Source organism: Xyrauchen texanus, chromosome 35 (assembly GCF_025860055.1).
Source record: "Xyrauchen texanus isolate HMW12.3.18 chromosome 35, RBS_HiC_50CHRs, whole genome shotgun sequence".
Taxonomy (NCBI): domain Eukaryota; kingdom Metazoa; phylum Chordata; class Actinopteri; order Cypriniformes; family Catostomidae; genus Xyrauchen; species Xyrauchen texanus.
The window spans coordinates 13,652,152-13,679,283 of NC_068310.1; the positions used below are offsets into that span (position 1 = coordinate 13,652,152).

Here is a 27,132-nt window from a genome sequence, read left to right on the forward strand (position 1 = left end):
GATGGTGATGGGCTTTCCAAGTTCCAAAAGCACCATATAAGCTGTCCTTAATTCTTGTGCCTTATATATCAATTCTTCTGAAGCCATTCGATAGTGTTGTGTGAGGGACTGACCGAAATATCAAGGTTACATCATTGTTTCCTCCATTTGAAACTGGCTCGCAAGACATCTTCGTTTACATAAGCGGAGCTGAGAGCGCACCTGACACTATTACATGCTTTGTGCAGTTCGTGCTGCGGTGCCTGCCAAAAGTTTAAACAAAGCAGGAGAAAAATCAGAGGTCTAGAAATTGTGCACATTGGTTCTTGCGTGTATTGTCACTATTTTTGCTGAATGTGTGAAAGTGACTTGAGAACGGGTCAGTCTTCCGTGCCCCCCTTATAATACCTTCGTGCCCCACAGTTTGAGAACTACTGGCTTGCACCATGCGAGCCTATTAGCTTAACACATTGCATGTGAGCAAGCAGATTGACTAAAAAATAACGAGATCAGCTTGCTCTATGTAGAGTTTTTTGACTGAACTTCAAGTCAATTGTTTAACAAATAAGGAAATCAAACACCCTTACAGTTCATAATTTCACTTAACTTTATACAAATATTCAGTGGCCCCAATAAGTATTTGGACAATTTTGGATATGGCACATCACACAATGCATATTTTTTTTGCACAGATAAAATATAAAACCATGTGAGATCTGCAAACATGATGCTAGACCTTTTCTAACAACTGATTGTCCAGTTGCTTTTAACCAGCTGCTCTATGATGGATTTTAAGTGCATGTATGAAGTCAGTTCCCTCAATTTCACACAGGTGTCTTCACAGATTAACCACAAGTGCAATTCATCAAATTAGTTATGGACATATTCCACTTACACTTGACAACCAGAAAGTGTTAATGTGCTTTTTGTCTTCATTTTTAGCAGTATATCTGTTTCTTTTTTGGTGAAATGTATTTCTTGAAAATAATGTTGTGCAACTTGGTTTGATATTTTGTTATATAATGCAATAATTCATACATTTAATTGGGACATAAGTGTCCAAATATTTTTGGGGCCACTGTTTATGTCTAATCTAGTTTAATCCATAACATGTGTGATTATAGATGAAGTACAGAATTGAGGATTATATAATCTGTAATTGAAGTGTTTTATGGAAATGTGTAGTTATTCATCTTAATTTGCCTGCAAACTTTATACAGATCATGGACATGGCTGGCTGGGTGCTACTGAGAAGCGACAGACAGGAAGTGCCTGTGTCTGCATACCTTGATCAAGATCTGGTGGAGGCCGATCTGAGTGATGTACCTGACGTTTCCCAGGACCTTTACTGGCATGCCCCTGGTGCTTACCTTGGTGATAAAGTGAGTCCACGACCCTAAAGAACACACATAAAAACAGTCAGACCTGGGAATAAATTATATAGTCAAATTCACAAGCCACAATTTGTGAATCAACCAAATATCTGTTATAATATGAGAGAGGGTGCAAAATGGTCAGACTATGAAGTGAAACTTTGGTAGAAAAAATTCTACCAAAATGTAGAATATGACTTCTTTAATAGACATACTGAAATAAAGTAACTCTCTCTCACCTCCACTCTAAACCCAGACTTTAAAAGGTGGGCTCATCCCTCTATATCTTATTATGTCATAGCAGCTGCTGTGTGATATATTTCAACCAAACATGAGGGTTAGCCATCGTTCAGACAGTAAGGGGCTCCAGAATATAATCTAATAAAATGACACACGCCTTGTTTGGTCTTCTGTTAAGTATCTTTGATACCAAGCATCTGATAAAACATAGATTAGTGCTGTTTAAATTGAGCTTTGTCTAGACTTTTGTTGGTTCTAAAATCCTTGACTTAACTTGCATGCTTTCTTCTTTCGATGCTTGTGTGTGCGTGTACTATAGGTGTCATCTTATGGAAGCTATCTGCTCTACCGTTTGAACACTCAGACGATGCGGGGTGATGCTTTTCTGCCCATCGAGACCATTCGTCCAGACATTATACTCAAGGTGCCAGAACGTAATCTCTCCCTCTATGAAGTTTATCAAGAGTCTTTTACTTACAATGGATGCTACAAATTGAAGCTTGGCCCAACTGATAAAATCTGTGTATATGTGTGTAGGGGAATCAGATGACTCTGGTGTACATGGAAAGAGAATATTCTTCCCCTGAAGATCCCCATCAAGGAATTGTTCATGTGGTAGAGGTGAGGGAAGTGTGTGGTACTGATAAGAAAATAGAAGACATACTCACTTTTTATTGGATATGCTAATAGCTGGTACTGGACGATATGTCGAAAATTCATACGTTTTGCTTATTACTTGAATTATGAGTGTGTTTATACAGAAATGTTTTTTAAGAGAATTAAAGAGCATCTCAACAGGGATTTATGTACATTTCAGTAGCAAAAATTGTGTTAAGAGTTGGCAAGTTATTTTCTACAAATCAGTTTAATCTGTTTAATTCAATAAAGCAATACAAAACTCAGATTCAATTATTTGAATACTAATATCTTGGAAAGATATTTTTTCAATGTTTTGTCAGCAGAACGACTGAAAACACTGTATGTCTATTCCTCACAACCTTGTTGCAAAAAATCTAATATGGTGCTGCTGTGAATAAGGTCTTACCATATTAACATGCATTGTTATATATGTGCATATGCTGTTTAAATGAAAATGAGTAAATATCACAGACAGTGTGGAAAACATTGAACCTTTAAAAAAAATTAAACATTGCATTAAATATTTTGAATTAATTTGGCTACAGTACTTTTTTGGTCAAAATGATGGTTACTACAATAAAAGGAAAACACAATTTTTAACCATTTTAGAGCAAATACATACAGTAAATTTCAAGATTTTATTAACTATATCGCACAGCCCTACTTACAGTATAACCTCTACTTATAACTGCTTGTTCTCCTGTACGTGTCTGTTCATGATGATAAAATGATTCCAGAAGTACTCAGTTGTTATAATGCAAGCTTCCTCTCTCTCTCTCTCTCATTGAAGGAGAGTTTCAGGCACGCTCAGACAGGAAACTCAGTGTCCCGTGAGGAGTTGATGATCGTGTTGGTGGCGCTGGAGTCTCTTCAGATCAGAGCTTTGCACTCTCAGTCTGCACAGTCTGTTTCGCTGCACGCAGCTGTGCTGAAGGGGGCCGAGAACCTGTCCACTGGTCGCCATGTCAACAACGTTGAAATCTGTCTATGCCCAGGAAACTATTTAGGAGATTCCTGTCAGGTAGTTTGCTTGAACATAAACAAAGGTTTTATACAGTTGCTGTCACCAGCAGCCAATACTATTACCCACCCAATTAGAATGAAGGGTCAAGGGAAGTTGGAAGTAATAATTAATTGGATTTTATCTGTTTTTTTGTTTTTATCTGATTGCTGTTGGACAGATACTGTGTGATATTTCTGTTTTTAACCTGTCCGAACTGTGCACATTGTGGATTACATGTTCTACACATGGGGATGCTGCGGGTTCGAGTCTGGCCTGAATCATGTCCCAATCCCATTTCACTTTCAGGCCAGCTATCCTCTCTCTTTCATCTTACCTATACTAAAAACAATCCTTGCCTGTTATACCAGCAGAAAAGAATAGCCTTTTCAGAGGCAGAGAAATATTATTTAACATCTCCATCTCCTCCTCCTCACAGCAATGTGCTCCAGGTTACTACAGAGACAATAAAGGCCTGTTCCTCGGGAAGTGTGTTCCCTGCCACTGTAACGGTCATTCTGATCAGTGTCTGGATGGCTCTGGCATATGTGTGGTGAGATCTGCTTATTAAATCATATATAAATTACAGTAACTGACATAAACACAGGCAATCCATTGCTTTTGTTAAATGTCATAGATTGCACTGGGTACACTGAGAACAAAGTCATAAATCTAATGAAGATTGTGGGAAAGATCCTCCAGAGCTCCAAGAATGATTATATTGGAGCAAAACTCAGAGGTTTACGTCAGGCATTTTCTGAAAATGAAGCAAACTTTGACATGTTTAACTCTTTAAACAGAACTGTCATCACAACACTGCCGGAAACCATTGTGAAAAGTGCCTGGGTGGTTTTCATGGGAACAGCACTGTGGATGGTCATGCAGTGTCCTGCTCTAGTTGCCCCTGCCCACTCCAAGTGGCATCAAACAAGTTAGATGTCTTCTTTATTCACCTGTATTTTACTGTTTACTGTTTCCTATTCCCTTTAAATACTGCATCTTCTGGGTTTTTCTCCTGTTTAATTAAATTGTTTTAATTATATCGGCCTTTAATTTATCTTACAGTTTTATTAATGTATTTTGTTGTTGTTGTTGTTGTTTGTTTGTTTTGAGTATAAATCTCACAAAAGTTTGTTCGATTTATGCTTAAAAAACATTGTCAGTTGCAAAAGCTAAAAAAAATTAAGTAAATTTTCTTTTAGAGATAAATTCTCTGAAAAATTATGCTAATACCTCACAATTTTGCTTCTGAGGTAAATGTAATTTGAATTAGGCTGTTTAGATATTTTTACTGGGAAGAATAAAAATAGTGATTAAAAATGGCAATGCTCTCATTGTGAATAATGTGGTGTGTATATATATATATATATATATATATATATATATATATATATATATATATATATATATATATATATATGTATACTGTATAGATGCACATTTTATGATTTGTTGTTAGTTTTGCCATTCGCTGTGTGGAGAAGCACAATCAGATGCAGTGTCTGTGCATGCCTGGCTATGCTGGTTCCAATTGTGAGAGGTACAATTATGAACCATCTATTAATTATAGTCTATTAGGAAATCCTAAAAAAGTTTTTTTTACTAAATTACCCATATTGCAACCTGATACAGATGTGCACCAGGTTACTATGGAAACCCCATGGTGATAGGCAGCACATGTCAGCTGTGCAACTGCAATGGAAACTCAGACCCTAATGCATTGTTCAGCGACTGCCACCCTTTGACAGGCGAGTGTCAGAGCTGCATGCACAACTCTGCCGGTCCTCACTGTGAAATCTGTGCCCCTGGTTTCTACGGTGACGCCATCACTGCCAAGAACTGCACTAGTAAGAGTACTTGGATAAAACTTCTGGCATCTGGTCTGGTTTTTAGTGGTCCATTATAGGGAGAATATCCACAGCACATTTCAGCCCAAAATCAGAAAAAAGGCATATTTGGTATAAAGATAACGCCTCGTTTAGGACCATTTAAGAATTTAAGGTTTTAGAAAAAGTCTTCTTCTTTTTTTCCCATTTTTCAATTGTCATGAATCTAATTTCACAATGTAAAACATATTTCCTAAAAATAGTCTTAATTTTCTCATGTGACTATAAGACATGTTCAAGAGATTTCATGGTTTCATTAGATTCACACAATGAAACACCACTGAATTTCTTATTTTGTTTTGTTTACTACATTGCCCAGAATGCAACTGTTTTCCTTGTGGCACTGCACATTGTGACCATCACACAGGACAGTGCCTCTGTAAGCCTGGCATAGTGGGAGCACACTGTGACCGCTGTGAGGTATGTGCACTTGTCTGTTTTGTCTGTAATAATTGTTTTTAGGGGTAATAATTGTTTTTAGGAGTTCTAACTTGTGTCTCAATTGTATTGATGGTGATATTTGTTTAATGGTTATATAGGATGGTGCATTTGGGTTTGAATCATGCACTGGCTGTCGTAAGTGTGATTGTGATGCGGCAGCAGCACTGGTTCAGCCGTGTGATCCTGTTAATGGATCATGTTCCTGTCGGCCTGGGGTTAACGGACCGAACTGCCGTCAGTGCGCTCCAGGTTACTGGGACTACAGCCCTAATGGCTGCAAGAGTGAGTGCAAACACACAGTTTACACAGTGCACACACATTTTACTCAAATATACTAACATATATTCGTCTGTGTGTTGGTACATAGAGTGTGAATGTAAAGGGGGTCGCTGTGACCCTCGTACAGGGGAATGCCGCTGTGCAGAAGGTCTAACGGGAAAGTTGTGTGACATGTGTGTTAATAAACACAGTGTCCCTGTGCAGCATGAAACAGATGTGTACTGCCAGCGTGAGTATTGATATTGATTGAATCTTTCATAAACTCACTTTCTCACTTAATTCCATTCATTCATTCATTTATTCTTTCTTTCATATATACATTTATATTCTTAGCTTGTTCAGTAATTTGTTTTCTACTTATTTGTTTCTTTGTTTATTAATTAATTCATTAGTTTACCCATACATTCACTCATTCAGACATTCATTCACTCTATGGACAATGTTCACTGTTTTTCTGTCATTTTCTTACATACACAATACTGCATTTCTTCACAAGGGCATTGCTGTCATTATTGGCAGTGATTTGCTGTATATTACTGAATGATGAATGCAGATCAGATGGTGATGGTGTTGGTTTGTTGTGTAGCTTGTGACAGCTGTGTGATGGTGCTGATGGATGATCTAGACAAGATAAACCATCTTTATCAGTCTGTTGCCCAACAGCTGACCAGCCTCAACGCCAGCTCATTTGCCTGGGCTCAGCTAAACCGACTCAGTGTGTCTATAGATAACATGTCTGTGAGTCTCTCTGCCACTTAGACACACAAACACTCTCAGAAACCATATTAGGACTTAAAAATGCAACATTTAGGACATGCCTCCCTTGAGCAGCGTTCAAACTAACCAGAACTCCATCTCCCAGAATGCCATAGCAAATTACAACAGCACTTTGGATGAGAGCAGGGACCGGGCCGACATGCTGGAGGGAGAGCTGCAGACCATCGACTCTGACATTAAAGAGTTAGAGGAAAAGGTATAAAAACATACAGTACATTGAGTTGAACTTCATGATTCAGTTAACAGTGTTTTAACACCATTTCTTGTTTCTTAATTAATCCATTTTGACGATATTTTTTTGTGTTTTAGGACTCAATCACACAAAAGAGGGGATCAGATTTAGAGGACAATACCTACTCCACATACAAGAGAGCACAAGACCTGCTTGGCTTCATCAATGGCATAATGGGCAATGTGCAAGGTAGAATATCAAGGCCAATATTAACTTATTATCATATATTTACAAGTAACATAAGCAACATTTCATCTGACATACAGAGTAAATTAAACAAATATTCTGGGTTCAGTACAAGTTAAGCTCAATCGATAGCATTTGTGACATTATGTTGATTACCATAAAAATATATTTAGTCTCGTCCCTCCTTTTCTTAAAAAAAGCAAAAATCTTGGTTCTAGTTAGGCACTTACAATGGAAGTGAATGGAGCCTAATCTGTAAAATCACTTATTAACCGTTTCTGTGTAAACTTTTATCCAATTTTACAACTGTTGCCATGGCGACAGAACACTGTAAACCTTTAAACCCTAAAAGGACCATAACAATTATATTTTAAACAACTTTACTGCTCAAATAATACACAAGGTTTAACAGAACAATTAATGGAAGTGCCTTTACAAAATAATAAACTTCACATTTCTTTAAACCCTCCAAAAAGTGGCCCAATTCACTTCCATTGTAAGTGCCTCACTGTAACCTTCATTTTTGCTTCTTTTTTCTTTTTTCATTTTTGAGAAAAGGAGATGCATTTGATTGAGCCTAACTTGTGTTGAACCCAGAATATTCCTTGAAGACATAAAAATCACAAAACTAGAACAGATCAAAGTTCTTAAATAAACTATTCAACACAAGTGTTTTTACTGTTGTGAGGACACAACAGTCTTAAAGGGCAAAGAGGAAAGATCAGTCTTCAATAAGATATAATTTAAATGTATCAGATGTATGGGGTAACAGAGGCAATTCATTTAATGAACTTACAATATTGAGAGGCCTTGAGGTTTAATTGCTAGTTAAGAAGCCAGATATATAAAATACATTAAAAACACATGAAATTGGTAAACAATTAAAAGATAAAAAGATGCCAGTACAGGATAAATATTGTCCTTTTTCAGTTCTCTGTGTTGGAAAGAGTAACACTGTGTGATAATATATTTGTTTATCTGCTCAGACATTATCAAACAGGTGAACCGAACACTACAGAATGAGACCAAGGTGACAAGCGAGGAAGAACTGACTCCGAAGATAGCAGATGTGGAGTCCATGCTGAGAGACATGCGCTTCAGGGGCTTTGATTTCCAGAAGACACTAGCAGAAAATGAACTGGACCAGGCCAACAAGTGTGAGTGATAGGATATTCTGAGCAAGATGTGTTGGTAGCACTTTATTTTACAGTGTCCTTGTTACACATATTACATGTTACTATTATGTTACTAAATGCATGTAGTCACATTAGTATTACTCAGTAATAACATATGTAAATACACAGAAACATTAACATTGTAAAATTAAGTGTGACTGAAGTGTTCACCAAACTTGGCCTTGTTTCTGTTTTACTGGGGGGTGAATGCTAGCTTTATGTGTGTTATGTGTACTACATAGTATTTACAATATGTTTTAATGGGATTGAGATGGTGGAATGTTTTAGTTTTGTCTTTGTTAGTGGAAACTCATTGTTATAATGGTTGCATTATGACTCATGGATATTTCTTTCTGTTTTTTCTCTGTTTTTGTAGTGGTAGATCGTGTCGAGGATGAGATTGCAAACCGCACAGCGAATAATGAGGCTGTGGCAGAGAACGTCAGAAATAAACTGAACCAGTTCAACCAGCAGCTCACTGACCTGAGAGACACTCTCAATGAGGCAGTCAACAACACCGCACACACTGTAGAGGCCAACAACATTAACCAGAAAGGACTGGAGGAGGTCCAGGTAACATATACATATACATTACATACAAGTAAATACACATTCACCCACATACACATTTGCACACAACTGGCATAGACGGTCTTTCACATAAATTACTTTATCTAAATCTCTAATTTGTCACTCTCTCAAACAATCCATCTAGAAACTAATCAATGACCTGCGTGAGAAGTATAAAGGGATGGAGAAATTGTTGCAAATGGCAGAGGATGACGTGACTCAGGTCAATGATTTGCTCTCCATGCTTCAGGACTCCAAAGAGGTACAAATTTGAGTAAACATATATGTGCAGACTCAAATATAATGTTATAATTTAACACACATGAGTTTCATTGAGCACATACTTATGTATGCTGTTTGTGGAATCCCTACCAGGAATATGAGCAACTGGCTGCTCAGTTGGATGGAGCGAAACAACCACTAGCTGAGAAGGTGCAGAGCTATGCACCATCTGCCACTAAAATTCCACTGGTGGAGGAAGCAGAGAGACATGCCGAAATGCTGGACCAGCTGGCCAAGAATCTAACCAGGTTTGTGTCTCTGTGTTGCAGTGGTCTTTCACAAAATATCCATACAATACCCATTGCATGTTTGTTTATTAAAATAGCTTGTTTATTTATATAGCTATAAAGCCAGTTTTATATACAGCCAATAAATACAGAATATACACTCACCGAGCACTTTATTAGGTACACCTGTACACCTGCTTATTCATGCGATTATCTAATCAGCCAATCATGTGGCAGCAGTGCAATGCATAAAATCATGCAGATACGGGTCTGGTGCTTCAATTAATGTTCACATCAACCATCAGAATGGGTAAAAAATGATCACAGTCATTTTGACCATGGCATGATTGTTGGTGCCAGAGTTGACTCATAACGCACATCCAACTCATTGCATCTAAGTATATTACACTATTCATCTCAAGCACAACTGTTAACACTCACACCCAGTCTACACCGGACGCTATAATCAATGATGCCGTCTACCATGGAAGTGTCTGTTGCGGCGCATCACTCCAACAGTAAACAAACAGGTGTCCCGTTCCATTTTGTGCTGCTGCAATTTGTGTTACCCGATTTTAACAATATACATGTCTGAATAATAAATGTTACCCGATTTTTTCCAAAACTGGGCACCTGATGGCTTAGACCTTTTCTTATCCATTTGTGTTGATTTGGCTATTGAGCATCAATAACCACCACTGTCTACCAATCAAGACTAAACCAATTCACCTTGGGGGTGTGCAGACTACCATGGAAGCATCTGTTGCGGCGCATCACTCCAACAGTAAACAAACAGGTGTCCCGTTCCATTTTGTGCTGCTGCTACTACTGCCATTTACGCAAAGAAATGTTTCAGAAACTTTGTGTTGACGCACCCGGTGTAGACAGCGTATCAGCATCGTAAACAATCGTGACATATGAAATATTAATGAATGGAACTGTTTACTTGCGTTTTTGATCGGGTCCAGTAGTGTTTTTAACTGCCCCATATTCTTCAGTGACAGTTCCTTTGTTTTATGACTGCTTAACAAGATGCACACATCCAGTTAATCATCCTGCACAGATGTGCACATAACCGGAAACAAATCAAAACAGTCAAAGACATCCATCTAGTGCGTGTTTACTGAAAGGTGAACAAACAGTTTGTTGAGCAGTTTAAACAACAAAACAACAAGAGCCACAGCAGCTGATGAAACTAATCTTCTCTTCTGAGTTCAAACTTGACACCACTGCTTTTAAAAACGTGCCAGAGTGATGACAACAGTCAAAGGCAGTAGCTTGCATGGCGTCCTGGGCGACCCCCCCATTCTGAAAAAAAAAAGTACCATTCTGCACTAACTAATTTTTATTCAGACATGTATATTCAACTATATACGTATTAAAATATATACAAAAATAAGACTTGTTGATATAAAAAAGAAGTAACAAAGATAAATAGAAACAAATTGTAGTATATAGATAAAAATAAAAAAGAGAATCGAATTATTACACTATTACCCTATTGCTAACAAAAATCACACAAATAAAACTAAATTGCACAAATCCTATATCACGTAAAGACACAAATAGAATAACACACTTATAAAGAAGAGAACCCGATTTTTCCAAAACTGGGCACCTGATGGCTTAGACCTTTTCTTATCCATTTGTGTTGATTTGCTCTCGAGCATCAATAATAACCACTGCCTACCAATCAAGACTAAACCAATTCACCTTGGGGTTGTGCAGACTGTCTGGTTTTATATTATTCTTAATGATTTCACACAAACCAGAAAAAAATGCAACAGTGTCTGTGAAACTATATATTCACATTATTATGAATTAATTGTTTTATTTTGTAACGTTTTGTAGTGTGACTTATATTCATTAGTACGGTACAAAGTTAGAGATGCGCTATTTGATAGATTCCCCCGCTCCCCCTACTTCAGGCTTCCAGTGGTTAGACCTGAACTACCCTTACCCCCCTCCCCATCTCGTACTTTTGAGTGGGAGAACTTCCCATGTAGTAGCCTGCCTAGCTCACACAAAAAAACTAGAATCAGGGCGCCCACTCTGAAAAGGTTAACTGACCCACAGTCCTTCACAGTGACATGATATCATTGCCGTGACGTGCAAATGAGCGATAGAAAACTGATTGCACAAATGTCATCATTCCGAATTTATTTTGAGCGGGCACCCCGTGCCGCCCCCCAGCATTGCCGGCAAAATGCCGCCCTGGGCGCTTGCCCATGTCGCCTATACCTAAATCCGCTAGTGGTCAAAGGCGTCTGTGTAGAACATGTTTGTATACAAAAATAATTCAAAATAGTCCAGGTGCGTCCCTTTTCATGTTCAGGAGTAGTTTTGCCCTTCTCTCTGTCTCTGTTTTTTTTAAATGGACATTGATGTTATTGCTGTGGAGGCCGTCTTGAATTAATGAGTAACCTAAGTGTAGATGTAGGAAAGTCGCGGAAGTAGAGAATGGGCCGTTTGGCAGCTTGGTTTCAATAAATGCTTTTATTGCATTGGGGATTTCCAATTTTTCTGGAATTTACAGTATGTTTTATAGTAGAATGACCTCATATATGTCAAAATATCAAGGAAAATTTGATTCCTCATGACATGACCCCTTTAAAATGTTCTTATTTCATTGTATTTAAATACATTTAGGCATTGTTTAATTACTGTTAATGCAACAATGTTAGTAATAAATTCTATCTGAAGATACTTAATATTTATAATTTGTATACATATTTGAATGAATTAAAACTTGACATTGTGGATTGTGGGATATTTTGGATCTTTGGACTTTTTTTTTATTAGAAATTAAGTCAAATCATAACACACTGCATAAACACAGTACAAAACAAGCTACCACTTCTATGGTGATAGTGTGATGTAAACTGAATATGTCTTCGTGCTTTCCTGGTGATCGCTGAGATTATTGTATGTTGGGATGAAACAAGGAGATAAACAGTACTTGTTGTCATGTTGTACTTTAACACACTATCATTGTGTGTGCAGAAAATATTAATGTTCATTTATAGAGAAATGCTTCAACATTATTTACATTGAACCCGCTTTATCTCACGGATCTGAGCATCGGCTCTTCTTCTGTGAACCGGATAATGACATGCAGAGCTCAAGTGGCGGTTGACTTTATAGACAGCCTTATCAACGTCTGCTGTCATGATTACTGAATGCATTTGTCCTGAAATTAATCAACGATCTATAAGCTTAATCGATCAAATTATTAATGACAATGAATCTATTTTCAATTAATCATTAACATCTCTATGCTGCTTATGCTGAACCCCTGGGGTTTTTACGCTCAACAGAGTGTAAAGGGAATGGTGCGAAAAACAAAAAACAATCAGTGAGTTCTGCAGACGGAAACACCTTGTTGATGAGAGAAATCAACAGAGAATGGCCAGACTGGTTCGAGCTGACAGAAAGCCTATGGTAACTCAGTTAAAACTTGGTTCCACTTCTGTCAGCCAAGAACCAGGTGATGTTTTTACAATCGCCCACTGGCCAATTTTGGTTAACCTGTGCCCGGTGCAGCCTCAGTTTCCTGTTCTTAGCTGACAGAAGTGGAACCAAGTTTTAACTGAGTTACCATAGGCTTTCTGTCAGCTCGAACCAGTCTGGCCATCCTCTGTTGATTGTGTTTTTTGTTAGCAAAGGTTAATAGTTTAATGATTCGATTCTCTTTTTTATTTTTATTCTATCTATATATATACTACAATTTGTTTCAATTTATTTTTGTTACTTCTTCTTTTTTATATTTATGAGTCTTATTTTTGTATATATTTTAATACTTTTCTTTCTGGGGGGGGTTTGCCCAGGGTTCGCCCAGGGCAAGTAGTGATAACTCGAGGGGTATTCTGCTGCTGTAGCCCATCCGCCAGCTTTGACCAATCTGGCCAGATTTGCCGCTCACTGGATGTTTTTTGTTTTTCGCACCATTCTCTGTACACTCTAGAGACTGTTGTGTGTGAAAATCCCAGGAGATCAGCAGTTACAGAAATACTTAAAGCAGCTGGCACCAACAATCATACCGAGGTCTAAATCATTCAGAACACATTTTTCCCCATTCTGATGGTTGATGTGTACATTAACTGAAGCTCCTGATCTGTATCTGAATGATTTTATACATTGCACTGCTGCCACACGATTGGCTGATTAGATAAGTGCATGAATAACTAGGTTAACAGGTGAATCTAATAAAGTGGTCTGTGAATGTATATTTAAACAATAAACAATTCGACAGACTGTCCCCCCAGAATCAGCACAGAAAATACCGGCCTGCCAGTGGCCAATGTAATGAAAATATACAAACAGTTGCAAATGAGATATCCACAAAATTGCAGAAATTTACAATTGTTATAGACAATATTTTTACTTAAAGAAAACTTGGATTATCACATGCTATTAGTAGATTTTAAAAGAAAGATCTAGCACTTTTGTTTATCAGGCAAACAAGCAAGGCCAAATATCATCTGAATCTCAAAATGTCCAGATAATCATAACCAATATGTATATCATATATATATATATATAAGTCTTTAACTATTATGTTTTGTGCATACTTGTTTTCTCTAATACAATCACATCTGACAGAATTGTGTCACTAAATGTAACATAGCCTTCTGATTGTTTGTTTTTTCTTGTGCAGTCTGATATCGGGCTCCAGCCAAGGCAGTTTCATACAGCGAGCTATGAATGCATCTCGGGCATACACTAATATTATAAACAGTGTGCAGGAAGCTGAGACTGCAGCTAAGTCAGCGAATGAATCGGCGACTGATGCTCTGAAGGTACAGTCAAACAAACACACACTCAGTCTCCTTCAAGTCAAACAAACACACACTCAGTCTAGTTTAAAATCTCTCCAAGCTCTTTCATGAAGAGTGAAGCCTCAAACATGAATAATAATTATTGTTTCTTTATGTGATCCAGAAAATGAAGGATAATGATATTCCCCAAAAGGCTGCTGCACTGAAGAACCAGAGTATAGAGCTTTTGAAGGAGGCAGAGGAACTGAATAACCAAAGTAAAAGTAAGAACAACTGATTAAATAGCAACTGTGTTAAGAACAGGAAGATCTAGAAGATCTGTACTTCAAAACTGAAGTTACACTGTCAGTGAAATGTGAAAAGTTTTTATAAAATATTTTTAATTGATTTGACAGGTCTGAAACCCCACTTTGACTCTATAAAGAAGAGTTTGCAGAATGCCACAGAGAAGAAAGAGAAAATGCTCAAAGACCTGAAGAACATCCAAAATAACTTCAACTTTAGCCAAGGTCAGAGAACAAAGTCCTTTTAAATTTCTCCTATCATGTCATGTCGGAATTAGCTTTATTACAAGATGACAACTCTTCTGCTCTGAGCTCTTCACATCTTTGGACTCAGTAATTATTCATTTCTATGTCTTTTAACAATACGCACATAATGGCAAAATGTTTCTAAGTGTGGCTTTTTTGTAGATATTAGTCAGTGTGTTGATTTTCATCTACTGTATTTTTTGCAAAACATTGACGAACAAAGAAAGCATACATGGTTTTGATAAAATTACATATGAAGTGACTAACATGTGTTGTGAGTGCTATGCTCTACTTGTTGAGCTACAACATTTGAATAACTGCCATTTTTTTTGTTAGTAGTATTATTTATTTTGCTCAAGTGGAAGAGGTTAGAGAAAATTGTAATTACGATTTTGACAGGGAATGTTTTTTCCTAGTCAGACATGTGTAATTACATTAATTCCAACATGATATAAATGCAACATTATCGGAAGATTAGCTTCATTGAAAAAATCCTGATAAAAATGTTTTTGTTGTGATGCAGAAGACACAGCAATGGCCAAGAGGGCAGTGGAGAAGGCAAACAACACAGTAACTAATGTTAGCAACACACTTGCTCCAATTCTGAAACAGCTGGAGGAATGGCAGAAGCAGTATGGTGACTCCAACACCACCACTGATGATATCAACAAAGTACTCAATGATGCCAATACCTCAGGTGCGTGATTGTGTGTGCTTATTGTGAGTGAGCGACTTTTCCCTTCTCAACATATTGTCACTGTTGTGTGCTTTTATTGTAACTTTCATGTTGAGTCTAATGTATTTGTGTGTCTCTGCAGTGGTGGCGCTGGGTGACAGTCTTCCTCAACTGATGAAGAAGTTGGACCGTCTGCAGAACACCTCGTTTCAGCCATCCAACATCTCCGACAGCATCCATAGGATCCGGCAGCTCATCGAGCAGGCTCGCAACGCTGCTAACAAGGTACAGCTCTCCAAAAGGTTTGAGCTTCTGTCATGATATTCAAAACAAAATGCATAACACAGCAAAAATTTCCCATGAATATTAAAACATACAACAGTATATGAAAAGTCCCATAGGTGGGTTTGGGCTATATTGCCAAAAATAAATAAATAAATATTCACTTAAACATTAAATTACCTGTATACATAGGTCAGGCATATGAGGTAGCGTTTGAAAGCATAGAATCTGAACTTTTCCTAGAATACCATCACTTTTACATGTATGTTACAAAAATAACAAAAAGGCTTGAAAACATTTTCAGCGCAAATTAGTGCCCCTAGAGGTAATTGGGTAGAAATATAAATTTTAATATACAATTCTTTCACATGGCACTAAAAATGGACAAGTCACATATCACATGAAAGCTCTCATTCTGTACAGTATATTTTGTTGCACTAAAACCACAGTTTGAAAGATTTTCAAAAGAATCACAAAATGAGACATGTGTCTCTTTTATGCATTTTTATCATTGCTACTGTAAGCCCCAAATAACTAAAAACTTAATATTTTTATTTTACAATTTTTACTTGTCTGTGAGCATGCTTGGCTGAATAATCCAATGTTATATCTTAGATGTCCAAAACAAAATATGTCATCCAACAGGAAAAGCATGTTAAACAAATCATCATAAAAATATGTTTTCGATTATTGATGATAATCAAATAATTGGATCGCAAAGATGAGGAGTGCAGCTTTCTAATGATACCTAGAGCTTCTAGTCCACTCAGAGGCCAATATATTCAATGAAATGTTGAAGGTGGTGCATAAACTGAAAATTAGATTGAATATCTCTGGACGAGAAAATCAGTGGGGGCTAAAATGCGTTAGAGGGCCACCTACATTTCAGATGTTTACAGTGTGATGGAATGTGATAGAGAAAAATTCTTATTTCTAGTACTTGCTGCCATCTAGTAAAGGCATATATTTAAATATATAGAACAAGAGACATACAAACAAATAGAATGGCATATGTACATGTGTAAATGTAATATATGTGCAAGGTAGGGGTGTGATACAGTTATTGAATTAAATATGAGTTAATTTATATATGTACATAATATATTTATTAGGGCTGTTGTTTTAAACGCGTTAATTCATTGTGAATAATTTTACAAAAAAGAATGCGTTAAAAAAATTAAGGCAATTAATCGCATGCCCACGGACCATAATAAGGAAGATTTCTGAGAAATGCAAGCTTGTAGTACCACCTGTTTACTCCAGAGGGCAGTAAGTGAAATTTCAGCTGTATGAGCAACGCGCAGTTTATACAGTGAAGAAAACACTTCAGTAGAACAACACAAACATCTGTTACGTTCTTGCATTCAAAACACTCGAAGGAGCACAAATGTGAACTAAGGGATCTCAAGATGTGTTTAAAGATTGAGTATTAAACTATATTTAATTTGACACAGTGACCTCAAAATGTTATGCTTATGACGCAACACACCCGAGACGTCTGACATAGGTGTAAATTGACGGGCTCTTAAACAAGCCCTCATAATAAATCTCCAACTGACAATATAACTTGTGAAATGGATTTCTGTGAACTGTATGCCAATGATTGACTTATGATCAATAATATGGTAGTAAACAATACATTGTATTCTAAAGCCGCTTTTTGTATTGTCTTATCAATGATGAACTCTTCTGCTACAGGAATGTAATGCATTTTAATTATCTGAATATTTTATTATATATATATATATATATATATATATATATATATATATATATAATTTTTATATTTAAAGATAACATGTATAATTATATATTGATATAAATATGTATAATCATTATATATTGAGTTATTGTTATATGAGGGGCTTTCTCAGCAAATATTTGTATATGCGATTAATCACGATTAATTAATCGCGATGTAATTAATTCGATTAAAAAAAAATATCGATTGACAGCCCTAATATATATACATTATTGCACTATGGGAGTCCTGAAGGCAGTTTAATTTAAGTGCACAAATTTGTAAAAGACGCTAACCAAACTAGAAACAGCATATGTAGTTGTCCCAGTTAAACTCTTCTTTCTCTCAGGTGAGCGTGTCAATGCAGTTTAATGGTAACTCGGGAGTGCAGGTGAGGACTCCCAGTAACGTGGCTGACCTGGCAGCCTATTCGTCGCTACAGATGTACGTCAAACTCCCTCATAGCAGACGCAGGCGCCGCCAAACTGCAACCGCCAAGCCCCAGTTTGTCTTCTACCTCGGCAACAAAAACGTAAGCCAACCTCCTCAGTCAACATATTCATTGACACACGTGGTATATTTTAATTAACATGTATGCTTCTGTGATGCATATGTGTGTTGTAGTCAAGTAAGGACTATATGGCAATGATTCTGGAAGGCACAAAACTGCGCTGGTATTTTAATGTGGGAGGAGATACAGCACAGGTGTTGATGAAGCAAGACATGGGGAATGATTACTTCAACAAACTTGTCCTGGAGAGGTGGGAACCCCCTCACTGTCATTTCAAACACTACTAAGCTTAGAGTTCCTCAATACTGTTCATTAGCGCAAATATATATTCAATCTGTATATGCTGCATGTGCAGGACTCTACAATACGGTCAAATGGAAATGTCAGTTGATTCAGAAGGCACAAACATAGTTAAACAAAGCATGGAGGCAGGAGGAGACAATGGCCTTCTCAACTTACCAGCTGAAGATACTGTGTTTTATGTTGGTGGTTACCCCAGCACGTTCAAAGTGAGTCATGCTCTTTTGGTAGTTGTTTGAAAGAACAAAGTATTTCTAACAAAAATGACTCGTCATAAATCTAGAAAGTAATATTTGCAAGAATTTGCTGAAAACATCTCAGAATCTCTCTCTTTCTCTCACAAACACGCACAGCCTCCAGTGGATCTGAACATGAGATCTTCAAACTTCTTCAAAGGTTGCGTTGAGTTGCTAAGTCTTAACGAAGAGCTAATCAGCCTCTATAACTTTGAAGAAACCTACAAAATGAACACCACAACTGATCTCCCATGTTCAAGGTTAGAGGGCTGTATTAGAGTTAGTTCACCCACAAATGTTTCTAAAGATTTTTGAATTATTTTCTCTCCCTCAGCATGAAAGGATACATTGATTAGAGGCTCCAGAAACAGCATAAAACCACCATAAAAGTGACTTGTGCACTATTTTCCAAGTCTTCTGAGGAAATATGATTGCTTGTGAGGAACGGACCGAAAGTCAATATTCACTGAAACTCTTCCCCTCCGCCACGGCTCTCATGTTTGTACATATTCGAGTGTGCCAATTTTGAGATCAGTGATATCCAACAGCACTGGTTCTCGTGTGTCTAGTAACACAATGTTTGGAAATGTGGAAATGTGAGTTTTATTTGAGAGCTGCTGTTCTCAAAATATTTTCAGTTAATAATGACTTACATTTTAGTCTGTTCTTCACACAAATCTATTACAAGGCTTCAGAAGGCTTGTAATAGATCAGTGTTTTCCAACCGTTTGTGCTGTAAGTACCCCCACAGCACGATCAGTGAGGCTCAAGCACCCCTTCATCAACACAAAACCAAAGATGTGTACAAAAGGCTAAATACAATGAAATGTTATCATTAATATAGTACTATCCCTGATGTAAAAAATGAAAAAGTTTCCAGTTATGACGTTTATTCATCAATGAAAAAAAACGTGCCATATGGGCCATGAAACGCACAGTTAGAACAGAGTAATGATGTTAATAATGATACATTGCGAAATATAAAATTTGAATTGAAATTTTACCATGATGACAAATTAAAGAATTTTCCTTTTTGAGTGATTTCTTTTTTAAATGATACTATCTTTGTGAGAATGTGTGAAAATCTGCTCTTCTCCATATGTTAAAACAGGAAGAGGCCTTCAAAAACACCACAATGGGTAGTTGACGGAGTTTATTTTGATGGTTCGGGTTATGTCGAGGTTTTATTTGAAGCACGTTCTGACGACCGCCTGTTTGAGCAGTATGTCAAAGTCATCTCACAAAACGGCATTCTCATGTTGTTCCATAGAGGGGTGAGATGCTGTTTTTAGAAATCTCTTTTTACATAGGCTTTTTGACATTTAGACATAATGTATATTACTATACATGTACTTTATATTACAATGTGTTAATATTTGTTATGCTAATATTCATTGTGTGTCACTTCTTGATTCTCAGGACAAGTATGTGTGCGTGGCCATGTTTGAGGGTTTTCTGAGGCTTTTCCATAACGTTGAGGGAACTGTGACGAATCACACATCATCAACAGATCTGTCAAAAATAAAAATCAGTAACGCTCAACCCAAATATGTGAGTGACACACTTACTAACCTTTCCAAAAACATAAATATTCAGATATAATTGTATGTGATAGGTGCATTCATTGTTAAATTTAAAATGTAACTTAAACTTGAACTTACATTTCAAACCACCAGGTATCATAAATTGAGCTTTTTTTTGCATAAAAAACTAAGCTGGTTCAGCTAATGCACATGCGTGTTCTCACATTTACTGACAAGCGATGTCTGTATCTAAAGGGTAATTGTCTCTTTTATCTCTAAGGCGGGACTTCCTTTTCTACATCCCTTACTCATTAGTCATTCCAATTTCTCTCATTAATTTTAATAGCAGTGGTCCGTCTCAGCTAAACATACTCTGGTGCACCTTAAATGCACACAAACTGATCCGAAATGTATATCAGCATGGTTTTGTAAAAGACATTGTCTTTAACTTTTATTTTAATATTCTGTGTTGTCCGTCCTTTTTAGCTGGATGTTATCTTTCAACTTGGCAAAAATGAAATGCTAGTGAGGATAGATCGTCAAAATTTGTATACACTTTCGAGCAAAGAGCTAAACTTCACAGGAAGCTACTTCCTGGGTGGAGTACCAGGGGATCAGATGCCTGAGAGGTAACCATGAAGACAATTTCATTAAAAAGATATATTTAGACCCAGTTGATGGCTGGTCATAGTGTAACTCTTGAACTATTTGTGTAAAAAAAAAAAAAGTCTCTTCACAACAGTTTGTGCATTTCTTTGCAGTCTGAAAAGTATGTTCCCTGAGCGGGCCTCCATAAAAGGTTGCATGAGGAACATTAAGGCCCTGAGACGCTTTGTTCAAATGAAGATCATGAAGAGTTCAGGAATCAGCTACGGCTGTCCTGACAACCTGCTGGTGAGAACATGCTAACACAACCCCCCATCATCAGATTACATCTGAACGAACTAAAAGTTCCATTCAGTTACGACTGCATTCTACGGAAGACCTGTACCGCAATGTAAAAAAAAAAAAAATTTGTAAAAAAATAAAATAAATGCTATTATTTCGAGATTAAATTCGAAATGTTTCGAGATTAAAGTCGAAATGTTTCGAGATTAAAGTCGAAGCTTTTCGAGATTAAAGTCGAAATGTTTCGAGATTAAAGTCGAAGCTTTTCGAGATTAAAGTCGAAATGTTTCGAGATTAAAGTCGAAATGTTTCGAGATTAAAGTCGAAGCTTTTCGAGATTAAAGTCGAAATGTTTCGAGATTAAAGTCGAAGCTTTTCGAGATTAAAGTCGAAATGTTTCGAGATTAAAGTCGAAGCTTTTCGAGATTAAAGTCGAAATGTTTCGAGAATAAAGTCGAAGCTTTTCGAGATTAAAGTCGAAATGTTTCGAGAATAAAGTCGTAACATATATTCTGAATATTCTCTTTCCGAAGTATGCTCCAAAAGCTTTCGATTCTTTGATTATGATTGCTTGAACCGTAAGAAACTCGGTTAAAAGCAAATTCATCAGTAGCATTTCTTCGAAGAAAGATTTGCATCTGCTCCATAGCAATGTTTTCAGTCCCACGATCGGCACGGATTCTTCTAGGACAACCATCTCTATTCTTTACTGTCTCAATGAAATATGTTGCAATGACTTTCGGGTCATTATTGGTGAAATACACTTTCAACCACATCACATTACGTGAGAATCCATCAACACATCCATTAATGCAGAGGCCGTACGGTTTAAGCTTGTCATACGAGTCAACGTGCCACATAAAGTAAAAAGCTACTATTATGTTTAGATCCATGTCAGAAGCAGTTTGACTTCACTAAGAATATATGTTACGACTTTATTCTCGAAACATTTCGACTTTAATCTCAAAAAGCTTCAACTTTATTCTCGAAACATTTCGACTTTAATCTCGAAAAGCTTCGACTTTAATCTCGAAACATTTCGACTTTAATCTCGAAAGCTGACTTTACTCAAACATTTCGACTTTAATCTCGAAATAATAGCATTTTTTTTTTTTTTTTTTACAATTTTTTTTTTTTTACATTGTGGTACAGGTCTTCCGTAGCATTCTTCTTTAGATGCAGACTGTTTTTTTTGCACACCAATGCTGCTATGGAAAATGCTTAGGTTATGCATATTAATGAATTAATTAGACAAGGAACATACTGTAATTTCTAAAGTTCTCTTTCTTTGATTTTAGTTTACTCGTGAGGCACATTTCGCTGGCGAAGGCTATCTAGGCTTAAAACTGGATGGTGTACCGGATGTTCCTGATAACTTTTATGCTGGCATTGGCTTCAGGACCGATCAACAGAATGGCCTCATGTTTTATCATAAAGGCCAGGTATAAACAACCCCACTCAAAGTTCTATATAACAAATCATATAAAGGAATATTCCAGGTTCAGTACAAGCTAAGTTCAATAGACAGCATTTGTGGCATAATGTTGATTACCACAAAAATGTATTTCTTTAAAAAAGGTCAAACCTGGGTTCTAGTGATGCATTTACAATGGAAGTGAATGGGGTTGATTTGTAAACATTAAAATACTCACTATTTCAAAAGTATAGCCACAAGGCCTAAACAATATGCATGTTGACATAAGTTTAGTGTGATACAATCGCTTTCTTACCTTTTCTTTGTGAAGTTATAGCCAATTATACAACTTCATTGTCATGACGACATAATGCCATAAACCCTAAAACCCTGAAACGACTGTAAAAACAACTATTTACAGTTCAAATAACATGCTAATTTTAACATAAGAATTAATTTAAGTGCTTTTATAACATTTTAAGCTTCAAATGTCAGCCTTTAAACCCTCCAAATATTGGCCTCCCCATTGGCCTCACTGTAACCTTTATTTTGCTTCAAAATATATGTTTGTGGTCATCAGCATTATGCCACAAATTCTGTCGATTGAGCTTATCTTGTATTAAACCCAGAATAGTCCTTTAAGAGTATGTAAACAAACATAACATTTCTATTTGAAATTATGTTTGTTAGTGAATCCTGTTTGAGCTACTGCAGGCATGATTTAATTGTGTGTATGTGTGTGTGTTTCCTCCCCCAGAGTGATGTGTGTCAGGTTATCTTAGACAGCGGACATGTAGTAGTCAGTTCTGGCAAAAATGAAGTCAGATCACAAAAGTCATACAACGATGACTACAGTCACTATGTTGCATTCTACAGCAATACAGATGGGTATGTCACTGAGATTTATACAGTCTTGCACTACAAGAGTTTTTGGTTAAAAATGAACAAATTGCCATTATTGATTGAGTACATAAACAGTCTAAATCAGTGTTTTTGTCATGTTTCCTGTCATCTAAAATGTATCAAATCTGAGTCAAGTTTATGCTTAGAAGAAGGTGTAATAGAGTAAGAAAAATAAACTCTGACAACAAGTCTTATTATCTTACACAATTTTGCTTCTCAAGTAAATGTGTTTTGTTTTAAGACACGTTTTATGAAAATTTCTAAGTGTATGTTTGTTCGTTTATTATTGTGTTTGTTTACAGGGTTGTGTTATTTTGTGCCTTTTGTTTAGGTTGCGCATTTATATAGATGATGTACTTGAAAGTGGAGGTGGTAGCACGGCCAACAGCAGGGCGGTGCTGCAGTCTGACCTTACCTATGTGGGCGGTACTCCGGAGTCAAGCGGCCTCACCAACCTCACCGGCTGCCTTAGCAACTTCTTTATTAAGAGGTGTGTGATGTGGAGAGAATGCAATGAAGAGGGCATTTAAAAAATAGTTGAAGTCAGGAGAAAAAAAATATTGTGAAAAAAGTTACAACAAGACCAGCTGCTATAATTTAATTAATTGTGTTTGTAGAATTAATGAACCACAGATTGTGGAGGATCTCAAAAATGTTCAGGAGGGACGCAAGTACACATTCAAGTGCCCAGGCTCTTCAGAGCCACTGGAGATACTGGATTCACCACGGAGAAAGAATCCAAAGGTATTGTAATATAGTTTTATGACTGTTCTTGTATGAATAACATATTATCTTAATGAAATCATAATATATTAAATCAAAATGGACCCTATTGACTTTTTTAATGCATGTTCCTGGTCTTATTGTTTTATTTCATTTTAATAAACACGTCTTTTTGTGAACAAATTGAAAAAGCCACATGGAGGTTCGAGAACCCGCAAGGCCCGTGAGTCCTGCCAGGGTGAGACGGCCGTCCAGGAGGTTGACGCCCACCATTTCAGTGGCTCCTCCCACAGCCACCTGCGGTTTGATACACTGCCTCAGGCATTTAGCAAGGCGTGAGTGTTACAAAATCCACAATTGCAAACCACCACAACATGATCCTTACATGTTCATAACATACATGCACATGAATAAATGAACGGATAGAATCCATTTCTGTTGCACACAAATAGACATTCCTTCATGATTAAGGTTTTCTAGTCATAACTTTTCAATTTCAGTTTCTGAAGACACTTTCAATTCCACACTTTTTCAGAAATAACTTCACTTTCCTCAGCTTTTTTGCAATTACTTTTTACCAACTGTTCTCAAGGTGATTTTTAGTGGCTGCATGCCAGTTGCTCTCAAGTTCACACAGATGTCCTAGCAGAGTAACCACTGGTGTAGTTTATCACATTAACTATGGAAATTATCCACTGATGACAGTGTCCAAATACTTGATGTCTTACAGTAAGTTTCAACAGTGTATATATTGTTTTATCATTTTTAACTTAAAAAAAACTTTTTGTGAAGTTTTTTTAGAAAGTGTGCGTGTGCTTGTACACTTTTTACCAATACTTAAGTTAGTTAAAGGGATAGTACACCCAAAAATATAAATTCTCTCATTATTTACTCACCCTCATGATATCCCAGGTGTGTATGACTTTCTTTCTTAACCAGAACACATTTGAAGAAAAACAGAACAATATCTTAGCTCAGTAGGTCCTTAAAATGCAAGGAAATGGAGATTTATCTTTTGAAGCTCCAAAAATCACTGACAGTCAGCATAAACATCATCCATACGACTCAAGCGGTTAAGTCATATCTTCTAAAGCAATACGATCAATTTTGGTGTGAAAAAAAGATAAATATTTAAGTACTTTTTAACTATAATCCAATGCTTCGGGTAAGCTTCACGAGAGGGTGGAATCCAAGCAGTTTCTCATATGATGTATTTGCGTTGTCATAATACAGACGTAATCTCACGTTCTCCACTCGGTTGAGACATCCAGGATAAGCACACAAACACACTATTGCATATCTAAACCAAAACCAACCAACCATTCCTCCTTCTCACTTGTAAACAACGCTGCTCTTCCAGCTGTGATGCACGTGTGTCAGTCCTCACGCGTTTCAAATGCCAATTCGATTGTCCTCCATTTGTGATTGTTTTTTTTTTAAATATATATGGAGATTGACTGCAAGATAAACTCACTCTAAGAGTCGAGAATTGAGCGTCCTAGCGCCAATATTTATTTAAGTACAGTAGGTAGAGTTGCTTTTCATGTCAACTCAATCATGAATCAGAGTGAAACTAAAACAAAATAATACAATTAATTCATATTATAACATTATATATATGTTATACATTTTCAATATAAAGCTCAAACAAACCGTTTCTTGAATAAATGATATCTGACAGACCAAGTATGTGTCACAAACATGATGCTGTTTCTCATAGAACATCTAAATCATAATAAATCTTTAGATTACAAATTAATTTTTGAACTTAATACAGCAACGATCAAATGTAAGCAATAAGATTAATTTAAAGATTACTCTGCATTATGGAACATTGCAATTCTTAGTAACCATGCATATGGACTTACATCATCCTAGCTTAATCAAAATAACTCTGGTAAGCATTAAATAACCAAAAATGTCTTAACACTTATGTATAATATGTAAAGAATAAAACTGCAAGCCTATGCTTTCTTAAACTTTACAAGCAATGGGTTGATGAGGATTAAGAGCCCTGTATGTTTCTGATGGAACATGTGACTGAACTAAATTAACTTCCTATTTCCCTTTTTGAACCTCTCTGCAATATATGTCCGTAAGGCGGCGCTCAAAACAAGAAAACTTAAACCATAATGAAGTCTGTGAAACAAAAGGGAGAACAACGTCACACATGTATACCGCTGCCAACTAGAAGCATGATTTAGAGTAAAAACAAGTACTTAAATATTGATCTTTTTCACACCAAAAGTGATTGTGTCACTTTAGAGACATTCACATAACTGCTGGTGTCGTATTGATGTTTATGCTGTCTGTAATTTTTGGACCATCAAAAGAGAAATCTATATTCATTTGCATTTTAAGGACCTACTGAGCTAAGATATTTTTCTATTTTTCTTCAAATGTGTTCTGGTGAAGAAAGAAAGTCATACACTCCTGGGATGAGTAAATAATGAGATCATTTTTATTTTTGGGTGAACTATCCCTTTAAGCTTTTTTAAATGTCACTTACTTAGATATGAAAAGCTGAGGTCATGAGATCTTAGGTCATTATTTTTGTAAATAAAATGTTATAACTATTTTAAAATAACATTATTGTTGCGCAGGCCACACATTTCTCTCAGCGTGCGTGTAAATGCTACAAGCGGACTAATCTTCCACGTGGCGGGAGGGAAGAGCCAGAGAACCATGACACTCTCTCTGTCTGATGGTCACCTGTTGTTGCTGGTCAATGGTGGAAAGAGGAAGGCCAGCATCCGTAGCAAAAAGAAATACAGAGACGGCCTATGGCACATGGTTCGTATGTGAAGGAGAATTTTTTCCCCCCATGCTATCGATTACTGGATGTTTACTATGAGAAATAAAAGTGTCTTCCTCAAGGGGCCGTTTAATGACCTGAAAAGCTGAATCCTCCATTGGGCCACATTAAATCTTTTTTTGGTCTTACTGGAGACATTTATTGATGAAAAAGTACACTTATTTAACCCTTGTGTTGTATTGTGCTACACATTTTATGTTCCAGGTCAAAAATGACTGGCCCACTAAGATTGCTTATAAATCTCTCATATTACATATATTATCACAAGATATTGCATTAGATCGTTTTATCAACTTATTTTTTAGTAATTATATTTTTTGAACATATTTAAAATATACTGTATTTGTATATTTTATTGATAGGATTAATTGAAAAAAATTATATAAAAATAATTACAAAATAAATTCATAACCACTTGCTTCATCTGAACGAAATAGTTGTCGTTTTAAAGCTTAGAATCTAGACTTTACAATGCATGTAGCTGATCCTACTTATTCTTAAATTATGTTTTTTAATTGATTTGTAC

At 36.5% G+C, this 27,132-nt stretch overlaps 1 protein-coding gene across 1 annotated transcript in view; it reads left to right on the top strand.

The window, feature by feature from the left end:
- LOC127628542 (laminin subunit alpha-5-like) overlaps window positions 1-27,132 on the top strand; it is a 95,124-nt gene that overhangs the window by 60,677 nt on the left and 7,315 nt on the right. Inside the window, exons 37-73 of the mRNA XM_052105335.1 lie at window positions 1,200-1,361; window positions 1,912-2,016; window positions 2,130-2,213; window positions 3,022-3,252; window positions 3,671-3,784; window positions 4,032-4,162; window positions 4,691-4,771; window positions 4,864-5,078; window positions 5,437-5,537; window positions 5,657-5,840; window positions 5,926-6,066; window positions 6,424-6,575; window positions 6,700-6,810; window positions 6,924-7,035; window positions 8,019-8,189; window positions 8,584-8,780; window positions 8,923-9,039; window positions 9,153-9,307; window positions 13,944-14,085; window positions 14,228-14,327; window positions 14,460-14,573; window positions 15,118-15,291; window positions 15,413-15,555; window positions 17,643-17,825; window positions 17,918-18,054; window positions 18,160-18,334; window positions 18,458-18,600; window positions 19,452-19,614; window positions 19,760-19,891; window positions 20,350-20,492; window positions 20,625-20,757; window positions 22,050-22,193; window positions 22,923-23,053; window positions 23,400-23,558; window positions 23,686-23,812; window positions 23,984-24,126; window positions 26,395-26,584. Coding sequence (XP_051961295.1) covers window positions 1,200-1,361; window positions 1,912-2,016; window positions 2,130-2,213; window positions 3,022-3,252; window positions 3,671-3,784; window positions 4,032-4,162; window positions 4,691-4,771; window positions 4,864-5,078; window positions 5,437-5,537; window positions 5,657-5,840; window positions 5,926-6,066; window positions 6,424-6,575; window positions 6,700-6,810; window positions 6,924-7,035; window positions 8,019-8,189; window positions 8,584-8,780; window positions 8,923-9,039; window positions 9,153-9,307; window positions 13,944-14,085; window positions 14,228-14,327; window positions 14,460-14,573; window positions 15,118-15,291; window positions 15,413-15,555; window positions 17,643-17,825; window positions 17,918-18,054; window positions 18,160-18,334; window positions 18,458-18,600; window positions 19,452-19,614; window positions 19,760-19,891; window positions 20,350-20,492; window positions 20,625-20,757; window positions 22,050-22,193; window positions 22,923-23,053; window positions 23,400-23,558; window positions 23,686-23,812; window positions 23,984-24,126; window positions 26,395-26,584 — 5,340 coding nt within the window. The remainder of the gene's footprint in view (window positions 1-1,199; window positions 1,362-1,911; window positions 2,017-2,129; window positions 2,214-3,021; window positions 3,253-3,670; window positions 3,785-4,031; window positions 4,163-4,690; window positions 4,772-4,863; window positions 5,079-5,436; window positions 5,538-5,656; window positions 5,841-5,925; window positions 6,067-6,423; window positions 6,576-6,699; window positions 6,811-6,923; window positions 7,036-8,018; window positions 8,190-8,583; window positions 8,781-8,922; window positions 9,040-9,152; window positions 9,308-13,943; window positions 14,086-14,227; window positions 14,328-14,459; window positions 14,574-15,117; window positions 15,292-15,412; window positions 15,556-17,642; window positions 17,826-17,917; window positions 18,055-18,159; window positions 18,335-18,457; window positions 18,601-19,451; window positions 19,615-19,759; window positions 19,892-20,349; window positions 20,493-20,624; window positions 20,758-22,049; window positions 22,194-22,922; window positions 23,054-23,399; window positions 23,559-23,685; window positions 23,813-23,983; window positions 24,127-26,394; window positions 26,585-27,132) is intronic.